General features: G+C 42.8%; 1 protein-coding gene across 9 annotated transcripts in view; it reads left to right on the top strand.

The window, feature by feature from the left end:
- CHL1 (cell adhesion molecule L1 like) overlaps window positions 1–19,281 on the top strand; it is a 141,661-nt gene that overhangs the window by 66,387 nt on the left and 55,993 nt on the right. For 8 of the 9 annotated variants that reach the window (XM_049826742.1, XM_049826741.1, XM_049826743.1 and 5 more), the window contains 3 exons: window positions 14,331–14,521; window positions 16,520–16,625; window positions 18,275–18,465. In XM_049826742.1, coding sequence (XP_049682699.1) covers window positions 14,431–14,521; window positions 16,520–16,625; window positions 18,275–18,465 — 388 coding nt within the window. In that variant the 5' untranslated portion in view covers window positions 14,331–14,430. Of the gene's footprint in view, window positions 1–4,639; window positions 4,710–14,330; window positions 14,522–16,519; window positions 16,626–18,274; window positions 18,466–19,281 lie in introns of those variants that run through there. The other variant, XM_049826744.1, reaches the window with a different exon arrangement.

Below are 19,281 nucleotides of genomic sequence, written 5' to 3' on the forward strand. Positions count from 1 at the left end.
AAAAAATATCACTTTGTGAAGTGCTCTGCCAATTTACCATGCCATAAAAGAGATATGCCATAGTTATTACTAAAGTCTAATTATGTAAATTACATAATTTAATAATGATTATTAAATACCAGCAAGTTTTGTTTCTTTTCCTTATTGTTGATGGTTGTCCTTGATAGCAAATGTCACGGTGCATATCACGAAATTAATTTTTGTGGAGACTTCGCATCATTATAGGGGCGAGGAGGCCTTGCAGGCGAAGGCACGGGCTGCTCAGCAGACCTGTTATCTTTGCAAGAACAAATGTTGTCCACAAGGATAGCAGAGAGGGAAGAGAAAACTCGCACAGCAGCAAATATTTAATTAAAAGAGCTACTTGGGCTGACTAGTTGTGGCAGCAGCTGCTTAAACAGAGATCTGTCCTTTAAATAACTTCAGCTAAATAAAGGGAGAAAAAAAGAGTGAAGGGAAAAGCTCAAAGGGCATGTGCTGTAATTGCAGAAGTCGTTTTCATTTTTGCATTGCAATGTCTTTAGTAGCCATTAGCTGCTTATCTGCCTGTTTGGAAAATCAGGATGCTTCAAGCTCTGGGAGCTTTACATGGTTGCCAAAAAGTAGGGAGGGGAATGTCATGGAAGTCAATACATCACCTGCCAGCTCCTGTTACCTGTATTTTAGGTGTACAAGGTCTACTAAGGAAGTCTCCCATTGGCTTTTCTGCCATGTAGAATAAAACAGAATTTGGTAGGTACAGGGTTAGTTCTTTTCTAGTATGCAGTGGCTAATTTATAGATAAGCGTGTGGCTTCCCATTGTAGCAGGTTTGGCCTTGTGCCCTCATGCCAGAGCACTGCCCTGGCTGTGGGCAGTTTTCTGCATTTATGATCAGACTCGCTGTGAGTTCCCTTTGCGCCCTCTTGAGCTGTCACGCTGTGACATGGACCTCTAAAGGATTCATGCTATTCATTGAACATGAAATATTATTTATAATAATATAGTCACATTTTTCAGGTAATACCTAAGAGCGTCCATCAGGCTTCCAGATGCAGTTCAGCTATATAATAAATGATGGTGTTCACCCCAAGGGCATGAATCTAATGGACACACCAATCGGGTTGGACAAGCAAGAAGAGTGTGGGGTGTCTGTGCATTTGTATGTGTTGGGGAGAGCTGTTTGAAGTGCTCAGATTCGTAAGGAGTGAAGCCGTGCAGCCAGTCTTACCTGTTGTCTGGGGACCTTTGTAGGCTCACAGCTGGCTGCAGGGAAGCACGAAGGAGAAGTTAAGTTGGAGATATTTGAGAGCAAAGTGTATGACAGGTATTGTGCAGTTCTTGTCTTTTTCATAACTGACTCCTCTCTGTGGTTTTCTTAGCCATTTTCTGGTTAGTCTTTCTAAGCTGCATTATCAGTTATGTGAGATAATGATTAGAGGGCAATAAAGTGGATCTGTCCATGTGATGCGATACAAATGAGATGAAAAATAGTATGACCAACAGTATTTATGATTTCTCCATTTTTTCTTTTCTTTTTTTTTTTTTCTTAAGAAAAAGGTAGAACAACACGTGATGTTATAGAAGCTCTGTATGAAGTGTATAATACAGTTTTCACGTGTGTGACATGGGGAGCGCTTTTTCCCAATGTGCATGTAATTGATTAGTACAATACATCTGCAGACGGGCTGGCGAGCAAAAGTCACACTTGTTCTGAAGAACATTGTGTTATGGGCAGAATGGGTAATGAAGACCATGGTTCTGCGTATTCAACGTTCAACGTTAAGATTCTCCTTACAGTTTTATGTCACTGTAACAGATTTTATACATTCAGACAGAAGTTTTCCACTCTTGATATATGTTTGTTGTACTTCTAATTTAATTTTATTGACTTTAATTTACAGCAAGGTGGACTTCATTTTTTCCAAAACTGGGATAGGGGAAAAAATGGTGTGTTTGTGCTCAGTGTTCATACAATCACATCATGGGGAACCGGCAGCAGCTCCAGCTTTTGGAACAAAGACTTAAGATTTGGTTGTGTAGTTCAGGTGCATGTGTTTCACTGCTGCCATGGAAAGCAAACCACCCAAAGTAAAGAGAAACGAAACGTAATGATGTAATTACACCCGTGTAGTTAGTGGGCATTACCTCCGGGTTGTTTCTAAACCTACTTGTCTGGTCTTGAGAGATACTTTACTGAACTCCCATCAGCTAGCTGAGGGAGAATGGACTTAGTTTTGCCCAATTTCCTTCAATACATTTTTCTCCAGGTACTTAGTAAATAGGTGAGTAATCTTACATTTTTTAAGGCTTTTAGACTGTTTGCATAGTGTGTTTTGCTACGTGTGTTGCTTCCTCGTTGTTCTCTGCACAGGCACCTAGTTGGAGTCAAATTGCATCTCTAAAGATCAACTGTCCTTTAAAATATACCATGTGCCTATGTGATCTGTCTAATGAAATATCTTCTGTGTGATCACCTGAAAATAATGCAGTCACGAACAGCTGCTTTTCTGCATCTTGCTGGTAGTGAAAGGGATGATGAGCATAGATCCAGGGGAGAGAGAAACAGAATTACGAAGTCTTTTCCCTTTCTTTCACAGCTACAGTAGATATATTCAATATACTGTCAGCTAACTGTCTTCAGTGTAGATTGATGTTTTGATTCAGTGCCCTGAAAAAAAAGGCATTAATGGAGAGAAGCAACTATTGCAGCTAAAAATCATTTGGGTCTGGAGCGTTTTGAACGACTCTTTTCCCTTACAATGGTAAAACTACATAAGTGAGAGCAGAAAACTGCTGCTCATGCTCAGAAATAATCTTCACCTTATCAACAACTCGGTTCCCCTGAAAGCCTTAGTACAAAACATTTCCACTAACACAAGCTATTGAAATAAAATGGTGACCAGATAAATCGTAGCATTATGCTACTTAAAAGAATGTTTCAGGCACTTCCAGTAAGATTATAAACTCTTTCCTCCCTGGAGATCCAGCCAAAACCTTGTCCCCTCAGTTTCTCTCATGCCTCTGCTGGGATTGTAACAGCTCCTAAGGAATACAGGTGAGACAAGAGTCTCCCACATATATGGGCTAGGTTTTTGCATGTGTGTTTTTCTTCAAGCTTATTGGGTTTTTTTAGCTGTAAAATTGTTCATGGAAAAGGAAATTACTGTAGATTTCAGCCTCCAATGTAAAGACAAGGAGAGTCGGAAATGCTGAATCAGGATGAAATATCTATTCCTCTTTTATGTTATCATGTTTGCTCAAGTGCTTAGACTTCCTAATGCATAAACTGGGCCAAATCCTGCGCTTATTGCCCTAAGTAAATTCCTCTGGTACTTTTTCCTTGGTAGACTGCAAATCCCACTGGTAAGTGTGGATCCTGCTGTAAAAGCTAATGAAGGTACCCAAACCGAGAGGAGGTGCTCCTTGTCCAGGCAGGGCATGCCAGGATTTCAGAATTTGTCCTGCAGTGATGTGGATGGTGTTTAATTTGTATCCTTAAACACTTTCATGCAGTGTCTGTGGTTAAATCATTACATTTAACTTGATTTTTTTTTTTCTTAATTTTTTTAAGGTAATCCCTTGAATCTCTAGTAATGTGGAAAATGTTGGAAGCTTAATGGCCTTGACTTATTGGGAAAAGCAAGCAGTGTGAGGTCCTCCGTGAAGCTAGAAAAGCTAATCTCCTTTATTACACAGAAGGAGGAAAAATCAGAGGAAGGCAGAAAGTACACGAGATTGCTTGCCGTGAAACTCTTCGTTGTCATGAGTCGCTGACTGCAATTTAAATTAGAAATGCACAGTGTCCCAATGACTTTCACTATCTTGTTGTGCTATTGTGCTGAGATACAAGAATAAAATTGATATAGAAGGAGATTTGCTTTGGTTTTGATGTTAGTTTTTTCTTTGGTTTTAAGGTTTTGTGTGTGAAGCCTGCCAGGATTTTCCTCTCGGGATCTTGGGAACACGCTGAGCCTCCCCCGAGTCCGTGAGGCAGAGAAGTGCTGTGAGCGTGCATCTTGCATAGCACAGGTGAAGCAGTGGGCTCAGATTTAGGATTTTTGATATTTGACAGTATTCACCGGTGTGAATGAGTTCACCTGTCTGGGATGCATCAGGAAAAAATGATCCCTAATGGGTCAAGTGGGAATAATAGCTGTTTTCTGCTGTTTATAGAAGTAATTCATTTGCAATCAAATACTACTTTTTTTTCTTTCCCCTGTTTGTATTGTCACTTTGCTACTAGCACAGGGAACTCTCAAGTAAACACAAACCCATGCTGTGAAAATCACTAATGCAAAGTGGAAGCCTCACCGCTCTGCAGCGGTTTCTGTTGTTGTCAGATGATTTTCCTGGCATGGGGATTGCTCCCGCAGCGTGAGCATGCCACCCTCTCAAATGGAGCCCATTAGGTGCTGGGTGCTGTAGATTTTTGCCCTCCTTTACTACCTGCTAGAGTGCAGAATTTCTCCCATGGCAGACTTTCGAGGAGCCCGTACCCATACGTTGGGGAGGGATAGATGCTGTTTTCACCGAGCTTTATGCTGAATGAGCAATCTCATTAGACTCCAGGCCTGCAAGGAGCTCTGCCTGGCAGATCCCCTGCCCGCATTTCCAATTCAATAGGGCTCTGCCTGGCTTTGTGGCTGCTGGACCATGTGCTGCGGAGCGGGAGCTGGAATGGCTAAAAGTAACCGTGGCACGAGCTGGGTTTCAAGAGAGGTTTTCAAGGTGAGGCAGGATTTCTCCTAGGAGGTGTTGCTTTACTAGACCGCATTTGTTTGTTATTAACACGAGAAAGCTCACGGTTCTGCTATTATTTTGTGCTTTGAAAGAGGGAGAATGAGCGTACAAAAGAAGAAAGTGCCTTTGCCACAAATTCGTTTTGAAATTCAGAAGAATTTGCATTGCCTCCATTGGAGGAGGCTGTCATTAGCAGTCTCGTCTGAAAACAAACGGCAACCTGCTTTTATTTCCTTTGTGCTTGGCTGACACGCCGTCATTTCCAGTCATCCAGCCCAGTTGCTACTGTACTTTGGTTTATGCTTCATGCTTGACCTATGAGCTGAAATGCTAATCGCTGATGAAAATTTCAATTAACATAAAACTAGTTTTAGCAGGAAATGTGGTAAGCTCATTTAGGAGGTATAGAATCTCAAGGAAATATATAACTGTAAAAGCCTCAGACAATAGCTTAATTTTTAACCAGCTGGTGTGCTTTCAGATGTATCTGCAAAGCTCAGATCTGTGCTGTTTTGTTACCAGCAAGGGGAAGTGATTGTCATTGTGTATTTGTAGGTCTGTCAATAGCCATGCTCACAACATTCCTCTAATACAGCGTTATCTCCTTGTGCTGCAATAATTTCTCTGATTTCATTGGTTAACAAAAAATGAATGAATGTATGGCCATACCTTTAAGAAAAGGAGATACAACAGATACACATGGGGGGGATTAGACTGCTCTCACATGTGTAAATGTGCATATATGTAAAGCCAGGACCCTTATTTTATGGAGTCTTGTACAAGTGTTATGCAAAGTACACTTTATAGTGTAATGAAGAAATATAATCTAAAATTTCATCGTGGTATATTTAATTCAACTTTAGATACCTTAGAAACTTGCTAATTAAATAATTGTAGATTTCTCAGAAGTCTGCAAAATATTTACACAAGCAATTGATGCTGCAGGATTGGATACATACAGCTCAAGTACATTGTCTTAAATCCAGATTTTCCCCTGAAAGAGAGGTTGCTGCCACAGTAGAAGAGAAAGCAGGCTAGAAGGTGAATGTAAAGATATGGACTGGTTCCCACTTCAGGAAAGACTAATTTTGTGTGTACAAACCTAAACTCATCTGTTGAAGGAGCTGCTATAGTGGCCCAGTGCTCCCGCTGCTCAGAGTTGCTGCCCAGTTGACCCAGCCTGAAAATGAACTGGAGAAAAAACGATTTTACGCGCAGTGAGGATGGCCAGAGAAGAAACATCTGAGACCAAACTGGGCAGCTAAGTTACCCCACCGCACGCACACGCTCTGGTGCTGGTGCTCTGGGAGGGTTCAGTCCGGCAACGGGACTGCAAAGGGGGGATACAAGGGAATTCCACGATCAGAAGTGATGCAGAGGGGGGGACCCACAGAGAGTCGGGGAGAGCCGGTGAGACTATTAAGCAGCAAGTTTAACACCGTACTTATTGAGGGACTCATTTTCTCAGGTGGTGGAGGTCAAAGGATATCATCAATTAAGAAAAAAGGAAAAGGTACTTAAATTTGTGGAAGAAAGGCCCCTTGGTGGCTATTATGGACAAAAGGTTAGATGCAGCATCTGGCTCAGAAAGTCCCCAAGCAGCTATAGGAGGTGGGGAGGATGTATGTACCGGGAGAGGATCCTCCTGCACTCCCTCTGCCGCTTACCTGCGCCTGCCCCATCGGGAGGGCTGAGTCAGAGCCACTTCGGTGTGACCTGGTGTCCCGCTCGTCGTTAAGCACTGTTGTTCTCTTTAAATCAATACAGATGCTTGTATTTATTCACATATTTAAGAACATCCATAACGGTGGAATCTGGCTGCAGGGTATTCAGGTTTATGTGTTCCTAATGGTAGAAATAACCACATCAATGGTTATCTCAATTTACTTGTAAGTGCCGTGTCAATAACGGTATAACTGAAGTTTAATGACGTATTCATCATAAACAATGTACCGTTCACAGTTAACATTTATTTCTTTGGTTATGAAAAAGCTAAACCAAGTATTGATTTCCACACTGGATTTTCTGTTGAGTCTCTATTACAAGCGCTGCTCAGAGGCATTTTGAGCTCACAGCAGAGCTGATCTGATGGGGCTGGCAAAGCTGGTCTCCTGACCGTCTTTGCAGGGCTGCCACTTATTGAGCAGGTTTCCATTATGAATATCCACAGCTGCAAACATGAACTTTGTTTTTGGCGGTTGTGTGATTTGTATGAAGTCGGTGGATTTGTCAAACGTTGCAGGTCTTAAGCTTGCTCGCACAAATTTTCATAGGAAACAAATACAAAAAGTGGGGAATTTTATTTAAGATTGCTTGATTTAAAGTTTACAAATGATCCTCTGCTGGGCTAAGTCACGTCTAGTTAACGTTAGCAGATAGACTAAAATGGGTACTGACTAATTATTTATTAAGCTTAAATATCATGTGTGTGGCATCCGTAACAATGTGTTGCCAGAAACATTGCTTAGTTCTGCCCTGTTTTTAGAAAACAAACTCTGAATTGAAAGGAGCCAGCCAATGGAGCATGTTGGAAGGTGTAAGCCAAAAAAAAAAAAACAAACCCCGAAAAAAAAGTATTCAGATAATCTAGTTTGTATGACTCATACTGGTGAAATGACAATAGGGAATCCATTTATTTTTTCAGGAAAACCTGAAGACCTCACATCCTTTGGCAGCAAGCACCTCCAGATCCTACAAAGGTGGCTCACGTCAGCAAATGTCAGCAGAGAGCTACCGACAAGCAGATCATTTGTACTGATTAGAAACCACATTTCTTTAGTTTTCAGTCATTGTCTGTGTGTAAAAGACATGCAAGGCTTTAAGAAATACGGTCCTTGTACTCTGTGATTTAGTAGTACAGTGCTTCAGCTACTAGATGTATGAAACAAATCAAATCAAATCTGTCAGGTGCTGTACCATTATATGGGCAGAGTGATGACCAAGAGAAATCATTAGCCATTTATAGCTAGCTTTTAAATGATTTGAGAGCATAGGATGTGATCTACTGAGACTTAAGGGGAATTGCATTTTAGGATTTTGTTGGGAACAGCGGGGAGTAGATAGGGAGTATTTGCAAAGATGGATAGCTGGTGCCAGCTGCCTTCTCCCAGGGCTGGGCACTTGGAAGGGAAGATGCCCGTACACCTTTTCAGCTTCCACTCAGCTCAGGGTAGATCTCAGACAGAAACAGCATAAATTGAATTTCCACACAATTTGCACAAACATCAAAGTGAGATGTCGGTCAAGGCCGGGCGATGGCAGACCGCCGGCTCGGGGTCCGGCACCAGCCATCACCGCGCTGGGTCTGCCTGGCTGGGGAGATGCCCTGCCCAGCCGGTGTCTGACTTCTCGTCCAGAAAACCAGGACTTGACAAGCTGGTCTCCCCAAATCCCTGCTTATTTCTTAAAACCTTGTCCCAGGGAAATTAATTCTGATACTTACACTGTTTATCAAATTGAATGTTTTACTGCTCTTTGTGCTACAGTAAAACATTTCACAGCCTTGCGTACATATTTCTTTATTATTTATATTCATTCTATCACATTTTTAGAGGTTTTTTTGTGATTTGAGAAACTGGAAGCCTGACGGATTACAAAATTGGGAAGGCATAACAGTTACAATCATATTTGAAACACATAAATTCTGTGAAATAATGTTGAAGTTTAACTGCACTGAAAACTTTTACTTTACATGTGCTGTCCAATAATGTTTCTAAAGTCCTTGGCAAGATAAATAATGCATAGATTTCTCTCACTAAACCTCCTGAGAGTGGAATTGCATCTAAAAAAAACCTTCATGCTGATGTGCTACAGTCTATTTGGAAATATTTTACCACGGAAGGAAGAACGTCTTTCTGATTTGGATGATTATTTTAATCACCTCCAGCATATGCATCATGGGCTGCTTTTCTGAGAACTGGCAACATCCAAAAATAGGTGATTGGGACAGAGTCAAGTGAAGGTTATCCTCTCCCTGGTACTAACGCTGGGATGTCAAAAAGCTTTTAGGGGAAAAGCTATGTATAACATTGACACCTGAAGTAAAACGATGGGTCCTTATGAATATTCCTTCTCATCTTTTCCAAACACGAGTGACTCTGCATGTTTCGGGACATTCAGGGGGAAAAAAAAAAAAAAAAAAAAAAAAAAAAAAAAAAAAAAAAAAAAAAAAAAAAAAAAAAAGAACTATAGCTGCATAAACTACAGCTGTTGCTATAGCATTACATTTAAGGTTTCACTAGCATAAATCTCAACCTTTCTTAGCTAGTTAGTGAAGTAGGGAGGTATTCCTACCCATGACATGGAAAGGCGCAGAGGTGATTAATCCTGCGTGCCCCCCGGCTCTCAGCCTGTACCCCAGGGGACCGTGACCCCTCTTCTGGGAGCTGCTGGGGGACCACTTTGCCCCACGCTGAACACATTTCCTTGCCTCGTAAGTTTTTTGTCACCTATTTGCCGGGGAGAAATGGACATGGAGGCTCACTGGGGCAGAGATGAACACTTTTGGAATAGAAGCCCTCGTCATTTTAGGTGTCACCTGCAGTGGCCCCTCAAGCAGGGCGTGCAGCTCGGAGCAGTTTGGGTGGAAACAGGCAGGTGGAGCATCCCCACTGCCCTCCACTCTCAAATTCCTCAGCACCCAAGGTCGCTCCCTCTGATCCTCCATCGAGCCTCACCTTCTCCAGGTTTCACTTGACCAGCCTCCCCAAAGAGGTCTTCAAAGGTGGTAGAGCTTCAGGAACCTTCCCTTCCAAGGGGTAAGTGGGTGGGAGCTGCCTCCCCAGACAACGGGTCTGGGCTGACCTCAGGCTCTGCAGGGCTGGAGGCAGAGGTGTCGGTTCTGGAGCATCGGTGCTCAGCGGGCTGAATCCCGACCGTGCCATCAGGACACAGGCAGATGTGATGTGCTTCACGGTGTGACTGGTAGCCTGGGGTAAAAGCCAGCCATCACCCTTGGCTGAGCAGGGACTGCTGGTGTTTTGGGGTGGGGGATGTTTTGGCTGTGGATGGGATTTTTTTTCTTCTTCTTCTGTGTTTATAATTGAGAAAGAGTGAGAGTCCTTCATTAAGCTCCTGTGCTATATAGTCACTTAGCTTGCGACTTATGGTGTAATTAAATAACCACATTTTTATTTCTCATACCAGGAGGCATTTTTTTTTTTTTCCAGAGTTTTGTTCACTTATTATGTAACTGGGGCCACCCTGAAGGCTGTAATTTCTAATTACCAATGGCTTTTATTTAACAATCTTGTAACATATATGTCACTGAGAAATTAAATCTGATTCTAGCTAATGAAAAGGTCAGCTCAGAAATGTACCAGTATTAAGCTATGGGAATCCAGTACTTACATGAATATTTGTGCTGTACAGGACTTATACAGGGACTAAATCTTACATATTTTAAGAGGGAACCAAATAGCTGAGATTGATGCCATATTTAGTATTGCAACATAATTTCTCTTGGAAGCAGTAGACCAGTAATCTGGGAATTTTGGCTGTCATTGTGCTACTATTTATGAGCAATTTTAATGTTGTAATTATATGTAGGGAAAATTGTTCACTAGGTTTATGAGATAAATGGAAATTTATTTTTTTTTTCCTTGTTTAGTTGTCCAATATTTTTATTACATGCTTCTGGAAGCAATGGTATACAAAAAAAAGAATCTGGAACTGGGTTGCTCCTTAAAAGTACTGATATTTTGAAAGATTTGCTCACTGTAAGTTAAAGGCAGCTCATTAAACAAACAAATGAGCTGTCCTTAGAGCAATCAGTATTTACTATTAACTGAACAGCACAGTAAATAATGAATTGCAGGTAAGGAACTACAGATAAGTATTTGCAGTGAATTCAAATTACTTGACTTAAGCCTGAGGCGAAGAAAAGAGAACATTAAGATAGAAATGGAAGGGGAGGAGGGGGAAAAGGAAAAAGGAAGAGGAGGGATCGTAAATGTAACATTTGCTGTAGCATCCATGTTCATTCCTTGTGCCGAGGAAAGGTTTTCCTCTTTTGCCCCCCCTCCCTGGTGCAAGGGACGCCACAGCCGACTCCACGTGAGAACAAAGAGGGATGTGGAATTCCTAGGAAAAAGCAGGGGTCCACAGCAAGCTCTGGGCCCGATCCAGCACACTGGCTCGGAGAGCAGGGCTGATGTTTTTACCAAGGTCAAGGTTTTGCCAGTTGCTCTCTGGCACTTACTAGACCCCAGGAGAGCGTTGTGTTTTGGCACCAGCGAGACCGAAACCTGCCCCTGGCTGCCAAGTGCTTGCGCAGCTACCTCATTTATTTCTCCAAATTACTTAAGCAGCTAAATTGTTCATTTGCGAGGAACTGGCACAAGACGAGAAATTTTGGGTTGGAGTTTAATCATCACAGCAGTGAAAGATCGCGCTGCCTGAAGTTTGGGTACGCAGCTGCGTTTAAGACCGGGATGGACGGGGTGTCCGGAGGCAGTCTGATATTGCTCATTTAGGAAGGGGCTTCGGGTTGTTTGGGTGCTGGAGATGAGCGGGAAGGTCGGTGATTTAATCAGGGACTCTGCAGTTTCAGCTGAGCTGGGGGCCTGAGGCTTGGTCGGACAGCCAAACGTGTGACAGCCATACTAAACACCTAACGCCCAGCAGCCCTGTCTATACATCACCTTAAATAAGGTTAATCGCTTGACGCAGGTCTCCTTGCAGGGAGGACGTATGTCTCACCTGTGCGTCCGCTGAGGACCATCACTGTCCAGAACAGGGCACAGAGGAGCGACTGGTTAAGTGGCGCACACTGGGGAAGATGTGCATGAAGTGTTAGCCTTCCATAATAACTGCTGTCACAGCCAGCGTAACGCCTCTGCTGCTCTATTAGGGGTGATGTATATAACGTACGAATGGGAGGCTTATCTTGCTGGATAGTTATCAGTAGGTAAATACCTCTGCAAAGATACTGTTGCTTAATTCGCATCACCCTGGGATTGTACCTTGTGGAAACGGCCACAGAGTAAAACGGCAGAGGTTAAATGCAGCTGCAGGGAGGTTTCCAAGTGGCCTTTGGAAGTAGCCGGTTGCTGTGCTCGAGTCCAGCACCGTCGGTCCCCAAGTGCTCGCTGCTTCCAAATGCTGGTGCTGTCGGCCCCCTGCATTAGTATTCAACACAGAGAAAAGGAGCAAGGCGCTAGACAGACCGACTAATTACAGCAGCCTGCAGAGGCAAGTCCTGCTGTACCACATGATAAAGGATATCTTTCTTATTTAGTACATTTCTGCTTTGCTCTCTCACTTTATTTAAAAAAAAAAAAAAAAGAAGAAAGTGTGAGCTAATAGGTTTGGTTAAGGAATCAAGCTGTTTCCCTGGTTTTTTTTTCTTGAATTTAATCTGATTCTATGCAATGCTTTGTAACATTCGTACAAAAAGAAACTTCCTGCTCCTCAGCCTGCAACCCTAGCAAGCTCCACACCTCCCGTAATCTCAGCTCCCCTTCCTCCAGTTGGCATCCTGACACGGGCTGCTCTGGTCCCCAAAGCTGTCAGCAGATGCGGGGGGAGAAGAGGACTTTGCTACTGCTAATGTACCATCTGCAAGCGGCAACACTGGTCAGATTTTTATGAGCCTGAATTGCAACTGTGTGGCTAGAGGGTTTGCTGTCAGAGCATCTGTTTTACTGTCGATGACACAGATGGATCAGGCACTGAGCGTCTGCCAGGACCAGGTAAGGCAGGGTGGCAGAGCCCAGTCCTGCAGTGACAGAAGTTTTGCAGCCGTCAGGTAGCTGCTGGCTGGGGCTGCTGTGTGGCTGGGGCTCGTGTGTACCCCCCCAGGCTGTGATACTGCCCAGATTTTATTGGACTGAGGTTTGGAAAAGTCTGTTGCTCACAAGTCCGAGCTGGGAGAAAACAAACCGAGGGAAATATTGAGTGCCGCAAAACCGAACTTACTGGTGTTGCCTGATTCTGCCTGATTTGTCCCCAAACACAACCTGGGGGTGGCAGCTCAGCCAGCAGGTCCCCATCCCCGCTGGTGCCCTTCTGTGCCGTCCCCCTCTGCGAAGCGAGGCACTAAGCAGATTAGTCAGCTTCTTCCATCAGCGAACACTCGGTGCCTAAGATACTTATAAGACATCTGGTTTTTAGCCTCATTTCTAAACAAATGAGGCTTATGTGATTATAGTGTCTGTCTCTTGTCCCCTCGTTGGCCAGTTTCAATCTTCACCCGGGGATTTTGGTCTCAAAGACGTTAACTTCCAGGAAGTTTTCATGAACTGGTGACCGAGTGAACAGAAATTATCCTGCTAATGCCTCTGGAGAAAGGGCCACAGCACAACCTGTTGCTCATCTCCAAGAGCTGATGCGAGAGGGAGCACGCCGGGTAAAAGGGAAATCTCTGCTTTATGCCTGCGTTTTGTAGAGGTCCAGCAAACCAACCATCGGGAGCAAACCATCCTGGAGCGGAGCAGGCTGGCTGCGCGGCTCAGCACTGTCTCTGCTCCAGCTGCAGCCAGCTGTGCTGGGCAAGGGTGAGCATCCCCAACGCGCTGCCCAGGTCCCACCTCCTGCCTGCCCCCACACGCCAAAAGCTCTCGGTGACCCCGGGATTGCTTTTCTGATCCCTGGATTAACCCGGTGGTGTGTGCAAAGATATGAGAGCTGTGCGCGAGCCAGGCTTAGTCTGGAAATCCATTGCCGTGGTCGTACAGCTCTGCTCGTGAACTCAGTGCCTTGAATCGGAGCTCGCTGTGCTGTGCGGGGCTGGGCTGCCGGCCGGTTGGTCCTTACCTCCAGAATAGTGGCCTTGCCTTGAAAATTGCTCTTGCAAAATTATCTTGACAGCTGAGGTCTAAATACTCTTGAGACCGATGTCCCATCAGTGCTATGTGTGAGAAGATGCACAGGTACAAAACATCTTACACCGGTGAATATTGCGCCGAGATATTGTGAATGATGCTGAGGACTGAAATCCTCCTTACACCCACATTTGTAGGATTCGCTCTCCTTTACTCCTCTGTGAATTACACTTAAATGCTCATTAGAGCTGAATATGTCTCCTTTTGGCAGCCGCCTGACATTTTTGCCTTGTAACGCAGAACCTAAGGATGTATAATGGATTGTGTAAAACCTACGCATAGTAGTTCTGGGATTATGGAGGAAAAGCAAGGGTTTCATGTTCTGGTCCTTATTAATGAACTCAACTAGATTGTGTCCTTTTTTAAACATAAACAAAAGATAAAAGACATAAAAGATTTATGAAGAAGGTCATTAGTGTACCAAATTTCTCTCATTAGATTTGTTACATTACTTTCCAACTTGCACAACTCTCATTAGAAAAATTTATGAACTGGAATGATTACAAGTATACCATATTTTAAACCATCCCTACTTTTAATTGCAAAACAAAAAATAATTATACTTCTGTGCTTTAATGAATTTGTTCTTTTGTGCATGTATTTTTATGCTAGAAATTTAATAGAGGACCTTCCTGAAGCCAGGGGGTGGAGGAAGAGGAGAGGAAATTGTGGCGCTTAGTGCAATTTGCAATCCAGCTGCAAATCTTGAAGCATTGCTTTAATTTAGTAAACTTGTTAGAACCAAGTTAATATTGCAAGCTAATATGGCTGTTTCTTCTCCTTGCAGGACTTTCAATCTCATGTCCTTACATCTGATTTGAAGTGACAGTGAGAGGAAGCATAAGGTGTCTCTCGTTCTGTTTGGACTCCTTGTTTACAGAAGAGTGATGGAGATGCTATTAAGCACAAAAGGGATCACCATATGCCTGTTTTTCTTTGTATTAAGTTTGGCAGCAGCTATTGAAATACCATTATCAGGTGAGTTGTAGCTGTTTACTGAACACTTTGGTGTTTTGTTTTGGTATTCCCCCCCCCCCCCCCCCGCCCTTTTTTTTTTAACCTTTCCCCAAAGAATAAAAACCCCTAAATCCTGCTTTTCAGTTGTTCCATTTTAATTCTGCCAGAACATGGCCTTTGGGAAATTCAGATGTGATAAAAATGTAAGCTACTTTGTTTGGACCTGTTTAAATGGAGCGGTAAACTTGTCTAATAACATATATCTGGTGTTTGTGATGCAACACACCGCTTAGCTCCAAGGGTTTGGTTTTGTCCTTCACATAAGTTCCTCATTTTGGCTCTGAATCTCCCTGAAGCTTGTTTGATGTGCATATACCCTCACGTACTTGTCTTGCAACCTGCCGTTTCAGTCTGAGAAAGGAGCAGGTGTATGTCTCAGGGCATACATTAGTCCCCAGAGAAGTATTTGCTACGCCTCGCATACGGCCCTGGGGAGCACCTCCTTTCCCCCTCTCTGGCTGTGATGCATTCAAACTGCCTGTTTTACACGGTCGGTGGGGTTTCAGGACACGTGTAAAATATGGGATGAGGCTCAGAGGGGACAATCCAATAAAAGCCAGTGGACCCCACTGCCTGGAGTACAGCCCAGACCTCCCAAACTCGGCGGTTTTTTGAACATAAATGGACCAGAACTGCAAACTACAGTTTGCGGGGTTTTTTTGGGGAAGGGAGGTGAACCAGCAAAGCAAAACTCAACAATATTGTTTTTTTATGAATTATGGTAGGGAAAAATAAATAAACAAACTTAAGGAGGAAGAAATGTAGGCTGTTTGCAGGGCTTTGGGTGCTGTAGCCTCAGAGTAGGACACGGGCCAGTTTCAGGGCATCGTGTGGAGCTGCCGTGAGCTGTTGGCACTCTGGAGTCTGCCAACAGCCCTGGCTGCAAAGGAGAAGGCAATCAAACAGGTTTATAGGATATTTTTCTAAAGCTATCCAAACTTGTTTAACAGCGTTTGGAAGCAGAAGGTTATTTTGGAGGAAGGTACCGCAGTGGCTCCTTGTGTTTAAATAAAGCAAAAGTGGAGCTGTGACTGTGAAGTGCAGGACAAACTGTCTGGGCATCCATTGCTTTTACGTACCTACACGGGGGAACCATCTAGCTCTTAATTTGCTTTAATGAAGCATTTTATATTTTAATAAAAAGGAATTATGTCTGATCAGTCAAGCCAGTGGGCTTGGAAGTGTTCGGATTTGAGAGCACACAATATGGCAAGACACCACGTTTCACTCCAGCTTTGAGCTTCCTGGACTTAAAAGAGAAACCCAAAAGCATGTTAATTTTCTTCCTGGCTGTTTATAACAATGTGATGATCCTATTATCCCCAGCTCCGCTGTGGGAAGCATTCTCCCTCGTGCGGCTCTGTTACACAGGCACTCGCAACAGTTTAATTCACTTAGTAAAAAAAAAAAAAAAGTTAGTGAAACATCACTGTGTGACTGTGTGACTGGTAACGGCTCTTCCCCTGCTGTACCCTGGAGGGGGTATTAAGTCATCTTTGCAGTCCATGGGTTTTCTGGCAATTTTATCCAGGATGGCGATAACAGTTTGCTACTTCGTGTGTGTGTGTCTGCCTCTGGATTAAAAAAGCCAGTTATTGACTTCAGTGCTGAAAAAATTTACCAGTCCACACAACGTTGCTTTGACTTTTAGCACGGCCCCAGCTTTCCTTTGCCCTGGGTGGGTTGGTCACACATGGAAGCGTGCGCGGGTGATGCCCGAGAGCGGCTGGCCGAACACGGTCTGTGCTGTCCAGCCTTCCTCAATCACGGGGTTTGGTTTGGGGAGCAGAGAGTATTGGCAATGCCAGGAAGATGGTGATGATCATCCTTTTTTTAAGGCAAGCCTCACTTTTTGCAGGACTAAGGCAATCCTGACATTGTCCCTTTTGAAGAAAAGACCTAAGCAGAGCACGGTTTTTGCTCGAATGGCGTTTTAACCCAGCACCTCTTTGTGTTCAGTTGCGCAGCTTCCAACCATCACGGAGCAATCTCACGCCCAGGTTGCCTACCCTTTTGATGAGGACTTTACAATTAAATGTGAAGCGAGAGGAAACCCACAGCCCACGTGAGTACTGCTTTCACCAGGAGAAGCAAACAGAGATTGAGTTTGCTTTTAGCCTTTGCCAAACATTGTTCTGGTTTTGAGGAGGGGAGGAATAACTGAAGTACAGCAACCTGCTCATCATCGTAGGGTGAGGTTGAGGTTTGGGTTTCCCTTTAGGCCATTCAGCTTTTGTTGCTCCATCACTTCAACTCATTCTGTGAATAGATATCAACATGCCTTTTCCTTGTTGGGAGACGTTTCATTTCTCCAGCATGTGCTAAGTTCACCCCACGATTCAAAAGAGCTTGTCTGGGCTGTGCTGCAATAGATAGGAGGTGTGTAATGGTAATCAAAGGGTCCCAGCTGTCCTTCTGCCTTTTCCACAGCAACCCTAAAAATACCAAGCACATTAAACCATGTATTCAGAGATCACATTTGCATTTTATCAGATACCTTGTCTGTACCTAACATCATCATGGCCGTGGTGATGTTACATATATACACATAAGGAGTTATTCAAATAAATATCCAAAGATAAGCTTTATCTATTTTACACCAGTGTAAAAAGGAAAAAGATTTTTAATGAAAATGTGATTAACAAAAACATAATAATAAGAGAGTAAAAGCTCCTCCTGAGACTTTCGCCACTGCATGGTCTATGGGCTAAATGAATAGCTGGTTTGCATGTCATTTTTACTCTCTAATCCTTCCCTTCTTTCACTGCAACACAATTTAAACTTGCTTTGAGAATTGTTATTTTATATCAAGATGATTTGATCATTTTTTATTGAGGTCTGAATGGAGATTTGTAGCGTGATAACAAATTTCCTTTTTTTCTGCTGTTTGTCAGTGGATCAATGAGAAGTTTTCTGGTATTTTTAAATGTATGTGATAGTCTTGGTTAGGCGGTAGGAACCCATATTCCCCTCCATAGTGTAGCAAGGCAGTTTTGCCGATACTAGTGAAGTGCCAAAACATACATTTCTGTTGACGTTCATTTATTCTCTTGAAAACATTGCAAAATATTGATAAAGGTACGTCTTGCACGAAACACATGTTATACTGTAATTTCCAACTGTCTCTGATTTTGAATCAGTTTAGCCCAATTTCAATCTATTTGAGACTTCCAGATACATAACCTATGGCCAATGCATCAGCATTCATCAAAATCACACCCCAGTGGCATCAAAACTACAAGTAAATTCTAGTCAAGACCAGGAGAAACTCAGTCATCTTGGTTTCTCCTGGGTTCAGCCATGGTATCTTCTGTAGATGGTGAGAACAGCTCCTGTCAATCCTTGCCAGTCAAAAGTCCCAACTCTCCTACAGACACAGCTTTTTTGCAAACGTCTAGTTCCTTTCGCTGTGTGGGGCTCTTGCTTTCACAGATCGTCTCTCCCATTTATTGTCCTTGCCTTAGGCTTTGTATTCTTATGTCATGTCACAGTCAGTTATCCAAAAGTAAAGTGTTCGACAGGAGAGACATGCCCAATAGCTAACACAAGTTACAGTAGCACAGTGGTCATTTTACCACTCAAGTCCTCCTCTTACATGAAGTTTTTCCTTTTATTTTAATAGTACGCTACTGGACCCATATTTACCACTGGTTTTGTACCATAGTGCGCTCTGGTCTGTCACCTGTCCTTTGTAACACTTGCATTATTTTTCAGCTTTAATTGGACTAAAGATGGAAAACCGTTCGATTTATTATCTGACCCAAGGATAGTTCCATCTAACAACTCTGGAACGTTTGTGATTCAAAACCGTGGAATCATCACCAATTTTCAAGGGAAATATCGTTGCTTTGCATCCAATGTGCTGGGAACTGCCATGTCAGAAGAAATTGAGCTAATTGTTCCAAGTAAGGGCTTTTACTTTGCTTTTTGTTTGCTGTTTTGTTTTGGTTTTTTTTGTTTGTGTTTTGTTTTGTGGTTTTTTTTTAAGATGAAAACTGCATTTCCTCAAACTAAATGGGAAAGAACTAGTTACTAAGCTGGAGTATGGTAAAATATGCACTGTTTGTTAGTCAGTGAATATTGGAAGGAAAACCTCTGTGTGCTCCCTGGAATGATCTTATTTCATTCCTGGTTTTGAAGACAGAAACCAATTCTGAATGCAGGATTTCAGACAATACCACTGGACTATCAACTCCTTACAGGTTTCCCAGTGCTGATACTGACACTTCTTCCCAACTTGAATAAATACAAATGCAACTGGGTAGACTTTGTACATGTTTTCCCGGGTATATTCATTTGGAAAACATTTATTGTTTACTTTTGCTTTGTGAGTCTCGTCTGCCCCACTTTGCATAAAAACTGTAAACTTTTTAATAGCCATCTCAGGAGAGCTGAATGTTCAATGTCAGAAAATTATTATTTGCTTTGACTTGACTATTTAAATGCTTTATAAAGCACTTGCTTTGCCTTTGCCATAAAACCCATAAGAATTCTTTTCTGATTTGTATTTGCTTAGAGCCACTTTTTGTTCTTGTGATGCTTCCACTTCTAATACTTTTCTCTTTCTGTAAAGAAGAAAGCATAAATATTGATGAGAGCTGTAGTCTGATAAATTCTCTACCTAATCGGGGCTGAGACAATTTGTTTGTGAGCTGATGCTGGCACATCATGAAAATACAGAAATTAAAATATTTGGAGAGATAAAACAAATAGCAGAAAAA

This window comes from Accipiter gentilis, chromosome 23, assembly GCF_929443795.1.
Source record: "Accipiter gentilis chromosome 23, bAccGen1.1, whole genome shotgun sequence".
Classification (NCBI taxonomy): Eukaryota; Metazoa; Chordata; class Aves; order Accipitriformes; family Accipitridae; genus Astur; species Astur gentilis.